The 8,575-nt window shown below is 34.8% G+C and overlaps 1 protein-coding gene across 7 annotated transcripts in view; it reads left to right on the forward strand.

Annotated features, from left to right (window-relative positions):
• Positions 1-8,575, forward strand: part of LOC111431324 (exocyst complex component SEC8-like) — a 38,522-nt gene that overhangs the window by 20,699 nt on the left and 9,248 nt on the right. For all 7 annotated transcript variants that reach the window (XR_002708485.1, XM_023067924.1, XM_023067937.1 and 4 more), the window contains 9 exons: positions 284-588; positions 668-831; positions 3,801-3,916; positions 5,580-5,650; positions 6,056-6,186; positions 6,276-6,325; positions 7,192-7,292; positions 8,106-8,218; positions 8,357-8,464. Coding sequence is in view for 6 of the 7 variants with exons in the window: in XM_023067924.1 (XP_022923692.1) it covers positions 284-588; positions 668-831; positions 3,801-3,916; positions 5,580-5,650; positions 6,056-6,186; positions 6,276-6,325; positions 7,192-7,292; positions 8,106-8,218; positions 8,357-8,464 (1,159 nt within the window). In the remaining variant the exon portion in view is untranslated. The remainder of the gene's footprint in view (positions 1-283; positions 589-667; positions 832-3,800; positions 3,917-5,579; positions 5,651-6,055; positions 6,187-6,275; positions 6,326-7,191; positions 7,293-8,105; positions 8,219-8,356; positions 8,465-8,575) is intronic.

Raw genomic sequence — 8,575 nt, forward strand, 5'->3', positions numbered from 1 at the left:
TAATATGGTAAAATTGTTTCAGATCTATCCTTTAGATGAACGTTCATTTTGCAATTTTTTAAGAGTTACATTTTCTAGAATCTTAATCTTTCGGAAATCGCTTCGAGTCTATTGCTTCAAGGCATATTCTTACTCTTTCTCCAGAGCTTGTTTGTTTTAATTAAGGCTTTTATTTCTTTTACATGATTTAATGTATTGTGCCTGGAAAAGCACTAAATCCGTTTTTGTATGATTCCAATTTGTTTGATATATCAACTTCTTTAATTTTTTTCTTATCTGACAGCCAAAGATTGCGACCTACGATCCATGATATAATAACTTCCAAAATCAAAGCTTATGCAGAACAAATAAATTCTTCAAGGTTAGGCTTTGGTCAGGCTGTTCGATCTGAGACTGCTGCTCATTTTATGAAGGGGCAGTTAGGAAGCTTCCATTTACCAAAACATAAATGCCAGAATGGCATTCCACTCGCTGGGACATTGGTTGCAGTGAGCCCTGTTTCACCAGTGATGGCTCCTATGGGAAAAGCACAGACTTCTGCAAGAGATCTTCTTGATTCTGTTTTGGAAACTGTTGTTCGTATATTTGGTCAGGAAATTTTTTTCATATTTTTGTCTTTCCTTCTCCCTATAATGCTCAGTTTTAACTTTCAACAGTGATCATGCAGAGAACCATGTTGTTGTTGGGGAGCTTCTGGAAGCAAAAGCCTCGCGACATGCAGATATGAATACACCGAGGTCAATGCCAACTGATGATAATTGGAATCCGGACTCTGAAGCATCTCAAGTCACTGGAGGTTATACTATAGGCTTTGCCTTCACAGTTTTGCAGGTATTCCTGTAACTTTACCCTCCTTTTCTGTCACTCCCTCTCTCCTTCTTTAAAAAACAAAGTGAAATTATAAATTAAGGGAAAAAAAGGCCAGAGCCAACACCAATCGACCTAGACGGACAAAGGGACAAGGTGATATTCTCCAAAGAAGTATATGGGTCAAAAAAAGGTACATGATGACCTTCTCCAAAGAAGTACATGGGTCAAACAAAAATCCTCCCGTCTAGGTTGATGGTGTAAGTTGAGTAATTACATAAGAATTTGCATTGAGTACGACAATTCAGGGCGTGAATTGTATAAGTTCACATAGTTGTGAATTTATCAACATCCACCCACGTGTGCCTCTCCCCCTTTAAAGTTGAAGGTTCTCCATTAACCATTTAATTGTTTTAATTTATGGTCAGATTTAGGGCAAACTTGTATTTTGTATTTTAGGATTTTATCTCCTTATTTAGGTATGTTTTAAGATTTTTGTTTAGATTTGACTATTGTTTCCGTTTATGATAGTTGTTATGCCTTGTATTTATTATGATCTTGGTATAGTTTGAAATATGAATGAAAATACTAAAATTTTCATGCTATGAGAGCACCAATAAACTCTAGATTTTTTTATAACTTTTCGTTGGTGTTGTCTTTACCTCCATCGCTTGTTGTAGCTCCCATCTGCCTAAACAAATTGCAACTGCAGCAATTGCTTTGGAATTCAGGAAGTGGAAAGTAGAAATAACATAGTCATGTCGTAGTTAATTAATTTCATGACCAATGAGATAGGTGAAAGTTTTATTCTCTTGTGAACAACTCATAAGATTTGAGACGCTATCAAAGAAACATGCCGGAAGATCCCTGGGAAGCCTGTTGATTGGAAACCACAATGATCGAGATGGTAGGGCCTATGTAGCTAATGTAGCTCCTTATAGTTTTAAGAACAAATAAACACACAATACAGTGTGCAACAATGGTTGCACAAGGGATTCTCCACCTTATCTCTTGTGTTGACACTCCAAAAGAATGGAGTAGTTGAACGCAAGAATTGTCATCTCCTTGAATTCACTCGATGCTTGATGTTCTCTACTCATGCTCCTTAATTCTATTGGATGAAGTCATTCCCTCTTGTGTTCCCTCTTGTGTTCTTAGATTCTCCACTCCTGGTCAAGTCTTCATTCAATCATTTTCCCATCTTCATGTCCAGTCTCTTGTTGTGGTCCCTAATGTTTTCAAGTGCAGTGCTTTTGTCCACATCCATTCCCAACATTATATAAATTGGATCATCGTGCCCATAAATGCATTTTCTTGGGGAGCTACAAATACTACTCTCCTATCAAAAAACAGGTATATGTTCCTATGGATGGCACGTTCATTGAACATCTTCCATACTATTCCAAAACTGATTGTTATGGGAAGAAAGTGAGTGACAGTCAATATCATAAGAATTATTTTATCTCTAGCAGCCAATCTTGATTGGGGTTTCCAACAGTTAGATATTGGAAATGTTTTTTTTGAATGGTGATCAATAAGTAGACATGGATATTCATCCTGGATGTAAAGAGAATATTAATCCAACAAGGGTATGCAAACGTAAAATTTTGTCTATGGACTTTAGCAATTTTCTCATGCTTTGTTTGGTGGTTTTGAAAATTTTGTTATCAGTCTTGGATATATCTATATATTTACATGCCCTCTTAATAGTATATGTTGATTATATCATTCTTTCTAGACATAGTGAATTAGAATTGTAAATGCTGAAGAATCACTTAGCCCAAGAATTCAAAGTTAAATATCTAGGAAATCTCAAATAATTTTTTGGTCTGGAGGTTGCTCGGTGGGAAGAAGTGTATAGTTGTATCCCAAAGGAACTTCATGTTGGATCTTTGAGAAAGAGATTGACATGTTAGGATGTAAACCAGATGACTCTTTTATGGACTCCCTAATGAATATTGGATTCAACCATTAGAGCACACCTATGGATATGTGGAGATATCAACATCTTGTAAGATGAATTATCTATCTTGCTCATACATGTATAAATATTGGATTTACTGTCAGCATGGTTAGCCAGTTCAACGTAAGGACTGTTTTTTTTTTAAAAAAAAAAAAACTGACAAGACAAAGATTGAGGTATATTCTTATGCAGATTGAGCATGTTATGTTACAGATTGAAGATCTACCTCAGTCTATTGTTCTTTTGTATGGGGTAATCTTGTTACATGAAGAAGCAAAAACGAATTTGTGGTTGCAAGAAGTAGTGCAAAAGCTAAATTTAGAACACTTTCTCATGTCATATGTGAAAGTCTATGGATCAAGAGAGTCCCAAGGGAATTAGGCAAACATTGTTCATCACCAATATAAATGATGTGTGATGATCAAGTTGCCATAAGAATGACAAATATTCTAGTTCATCATGATAGGACAAAATATATTGAAGTTGTTCGGCTCAACTATGAGCCTACCGTACTCATCTATGTGCCTACTAAACAACAGTTGCAGATATTCTTACTAAGCCTTTACCAAGACCAATCTTTGAAGATTTGAATAGCAAGTTGGGATTGTATAATATGTACAACCCACCTTAAGGGCAGTGTTTCAATTTATGGTCAAAGTTAGGATAATCTTGTACTTTGTATTCTAGGTTTTTATTTCTTATTTCTTATTTTATTTTATCTTTTGTATTCTTTTATGTATGTTATAAGATTTTGTTTAGGGTATTATATCCTTTCCTTTATAAAAGTTGCACGTGTATTTATTCTAATATTTTGTATAGTTGAGATAGGAAAGAATCTTCACTAACAGAAGCTGTTAGATGGTGAATAGAGAACTCTCAACTTTAAAGAGGGGTGAAGGAGCTGTTAGATGGTTAATAGAGAACCCTCAAATTTGAAGGGGAGTGAAGCATGTGGTTGGTGGTATCTCTACAAAAAAAAAATACTTGGTTTCTAAAGTTATATACTCACGATTCATAGTCTATGAAACAGAGTGAATGTCAGCAACTCATTTGTGAGATTCTGCGAGCAACTCCTGAAGCAGCATCAGCTGATGCTGCTGTACAAACAGCTAGGCTTGCAAGCAAGGTGCCCTCCAAAGAAAAGAGGCATGCATTTAATTGAACTTCTTGATCATTCTTGAGCATATTTTGGAATCCTTTTCTATCTTCATTTGAATATTTGTTCACACTTTATCTTCATGTTACCTTTCTCACATTTACTTAAGCTTCGTTATCAACCTTCAGCATATTTTGTTTTGCTTATTTCTTCTTATTGTCATTTTTCTACATTTCATTGCTTATTTGTTTGGTCCTCTAGATTTACAATTGAAGTTCTAGACGCTGAAGCCCTTCAGAGATGTAATTTCTTGATAGAATTTGGTCTCAAAAGCACAGCTTGTGGGGGGTCTCGATTTTGGTGGATTAAAACATATGAATTTGGCTCTCTTTGCTAAGTTGGGTTGGAGATTCATGCATGAATTGGATTCTTTTTGGCGCTAAGTTGTTCCAAGTATTCGTGGGCGTTCTTTATTTCATTGACACACATCTGGCAAAAGTATAATGAGTCTTAGCAGCCCTTGGATTAGCATTTCTCAAGTCTGGAAGCAAGTGCAATTTTTTGCAGCTTTCAAGCAAGGTAATGGTAGAAGAATTTTTATTTGGGCAAGACCATAGAATTCTTCTCTGATGACTCGGTTCCCTCGGCCTTTTAACACTGTTGTATTCTCCAATGGTTCAGTTTTTGATAATTGGGATGTAATTGGACCATAGTTTTCGAAGATTTCTTAAAGATGAGGAAATTCTGCATTTCCAATTGTTTTTTAGTTGTACTTCAGAGGGAAAGGTGGTTTCTTCTTTGGATTCCAGGAGTTACTTGAGCCTTCAGGGGAATTTTTGGTGATTTCACTCTCTACGCATCTGGCCTTCTGTTCCCCTATGTATAAGAAGGCTAAGGAAGTTTATACAGATATTTGGAAATCTAAAACCCCCAAAAGATTTAATATTCTTATTTGGGCTATGTTTAATGATTCTCTAAATTGTTTTGAAGTTCTTCAGAGGTAGCTCCCTTCGCTTTACTTGTCTTCTTCCATTTTCTCAGTCTGTCAGATGTGAATACTTTGCAGCATTTATTCTTTAATTGTCAGAAGTTCTTCAGTGGGTTTTCTTCAACACTTTCCAGGAGAACGTTATTCAAGTGCTTGTTGGTCCTTGTCATCAAAATCTAAGGTTCTATGGTCTAATGCGGTGAAAGCACTTTTATCTGAAATTTGGTTTGAAAGAAATCAGAGGACTTTGTAACAAGCTTCTTCCATGGTCTGATTGTTTTGGGTTGTGTCATCTTAAAGTTTCATCATGGTGCTCTGTTTCCAAATACTTCACTATTTATTCAATTGAGGATTTAGGTCTTAGTTGGAATGCCTTCCTTCCCTTTGTAATCTTGGCTTTTTTATGTTCTTTTGTTTTGTTTTGTTTTTTTTTTTTTTTTGTTATTTTCCTTTGGTTATTGAAATTTTGAGCATTAGTATTTTTTTTTCATTATTTCAATGAAAAGTTTCGTTCCCCAAAAAAATAAATTACTCAAAGTGCAACAAAATTTTATTTCTCATTTTTAGCATATCAATTGTAATTGCATTCATTCTTACTGGTTTTGTACTTTATACAATATTCATACTTCTAATGTTTGAGTAGTCAAATTCCTTATGTTTATGCTTGTACTCATTTTTCTTGAATTTTTATTGCAAAAATGCATTTTCATGCAAATGTGCTGCAGGGATGGGGCAGATGATAGTCTCACTTTTGCTTTTCGTTTCACAGATGCTACAATATCTGTTCCTAACGAAGGTGGGTATGGATATTACCTACCTGCAAAACATTAATTGCTTTTTCCTTAAACTGACAGATCATGTGGAATCAGTTTCAGCAATGATTCTTTGACGCCTATAAAACTTGTTCTTTGAAGTTTGATACTCTAGCTCAATTGCATGGATATATATATATATATATATAATATTTTGGATAAGGAACAATTTGATTGATAGTATGGAATTACAAGGGATACCCCTAGAGGTGGATTTGCAAAAAGTCTCTCAAATTGGAGAGGAGGGTAGAATGGCTATACTGCTATGGTGATGGAAAAAGGGGAGCAATACCTTCTATAGATAATCATGTTGTCTGTGTGTTTTCACTCCTTCCATTTCTCTACTCTTCAGCATGTCTGAATAATTCTTTTGTTTAATTATTATAAAGGTGTGGATCTCATTCGCCATGGATGGAGTAGGAAGGGCCCCAATGTATCACAAGAAGGCTATGGATCAGCAGCTGTCTTGCCTGAACTGGGTTTTTATTTGGCAGCAGCCGTATACCGGCCAGTTCTTCAGGTTTCTGATTGTTTTTCATACGGACGATCAAATATGAATAAATAAGTCTAAATGGGTTTCTGTCCTGACATATTTTATGGTTTCTGCAGTTCACAGATAAGGTTGCTAAAATGCTTCCGGGAAAGTATTTGCAGCTCGGGTAAGTTTTATAAGGTGGAAAATATAGTTGTTTGTTCATACCAAGTTGCTACTTTAAAAGAATCTCCGCTTCAGATGGCTAATGATTCATTGCATGGTTACTTTCTTTGTTTACTCTTAATGGATGACGTATGAAGGAGAGCTTGGCATGGTTAAAAGATGACATGCTTTGATGATCAGGACAAGTTACATTGTTTGAGGAATATTCCCTGTATCTAAAAATCATTTATCGTTGCATGATACTGCTTTATGTTTTAGGATTCATTGAGTTAAGAGAATATGTTTTTGTAAGATATGTTTTCAAAAACTGTGTTCGGATTCTATAATCCGAAGAGTGAAATTTCTGAAAATGACATTTTTTATTTTTTCATTGTATCCAATTTTTGAATTTGAAATTTTAAAATGCATAATTATATTAAATAAATATAAAAAATTAATAAATACAGAAGTTTGGGCTATAAGCTTAATTTGTTTGTGTTAAATTAAAATATGTATAATATAATATATTATTAATTATATGATGTTATAAAATAACAATCATTCAAAATTTATTAGAAAAATTATAAATTAATTGATAATGATATATAATCAACCTAATATTTAGTTTTGCAACTACAACTAGTTTCATGGTCTATAAATATATTATAGAATACATTTTGAACAAATGTTTAAATTTGAAATGTGAAATACAACTTTGTTTTCATTCAACCTATTGTTTAAAAAAAAATCAGATTGCCTACCAAGCAAGCCCTTAGTATTTAAGGCTAGCTTTTTGTTCATCTAAATACATTATCTTCAGATCCCTTTATTATCTTTTATTCTGCATTACTATTGATTTTTTAAAAAATTTTGTTCCTGAAATTACAGGAATGATGGATTGCTTGCTTTTATGGACAATTTTGTGAAGGACCACTTTTTGCCGACTATGTTTGTAGACTACCGAAAAAGTATACAACAAGCTATTTCAAGCAAGTTCTCTTATCTCTTAGCTTCTCCTTCTAAAAACTACCGTTGGATTGGAACTTGAATTAAATATTAAGACATTTGTTTGAGATTATTTGTCAATAATTCCCAAATTTAAGTGCAACGAGTTTTGTGGACATGCATTAGTTTTTTCATACTATGCGTGAGATGTAAAGAATTCAAGTCTCACGTTTTTTTCCTGGTGAAATTAAAAGATTTCAGTAGGAAGTACTAAAATGCTTGCTGAGCACCACCGGCCACCAATGACGTTGGTTAATGAGGATGAAAGTTCTGGAGTTCTATTTGTGTCGGGAAAAACAGGACAACCACCCCAAAAACAGTATAAAACCTAAAAAAGTTCACCCATTTGTTTATAAATTTTTAAAAAGAAGAATATTATTGTCGTAAGCATAAACTGAGGTATAGTGTGAAGTGTTGTAGAGTTTCGTCCACACAATTTCTGTTTACTGCAGGCTGGGAGGGAGTAAATATGGAGGTCCTATGAGATTATGGTTACAACAAACTGAATTCTGCCAACCATGAAAAGTATCCTGGAAAAGCAGTTCTCTAGTTTTCCAATTGTTCTCATGAGATTTCTCCATCGACCCTTTTAATTAATACGGCATAACAGTATTGGAAATGGGTATCTATTAGGCATACAATGAAGAGATCAAATAGAGTTGCCAGTGTGTAACTCTGTAAAAGAAGGAAGAATCTTGCCTGTATTTTCAGTTTAAAACTGGGTCGGAGACTTGTCAGCTGTTTTTACTCTGACATTTCTGGTGAACTATATTTCTAAATTCAAGACCCCTTTATAGGTCCTGCTGCATTTCGACCAAGAGCTCAGGCTGCTGCAATTTATAATTCATCTGTTGAGAGGGGTCGTCCGGTCTTACAAGGACTATTGGCTATTGATTTCCTTGAACGAGAGGCAAGTCCATAATTCTCCAAGGGAGATGTTGACTTCCCTTTGAAATATTATTTCACCTTTTTGTAGTTTGTAGTTTGATATATTACGCAGATGTTTGGCCTTCAAAATTTCTGATTTGGACTTACCAAATTGTTGTAGGTTATTGATTGGGCTCAAGCCATGCCCAAATTTTCTGGCGAACTTGTGAAGTATGTGCAAACTTTCCTCGAGCGAACATATGAAAGGTGTCGAACATCGTATATGGAGGCATGTGTTTTTGTTCCTTGTCTGCTCTTTTTTCCTCAAGGTCTCCGGTTGTCTCCAGCTTATTGGTCTATTCTCTATTGACGAACTTTCTTCACCCCCCCCCCCCCTGTT

This window comes from Cucurbita moschata, unplaced genomic scaffold, assembly GCF_002738365.1.
Source record: "Cucurbita moschata cultivar Rifu unplaced genomic scaffold, Cmos_1.0 Cmo_Scf00002, whole genome shotgun sequence".
Lineage (NCBI taxonomy): Eukaryota > Viridiplantae > Streptophyta > Magnoliopsida > Cucurbitales > Cucurbitaceae > Cucurbita > Cucurbita moschata.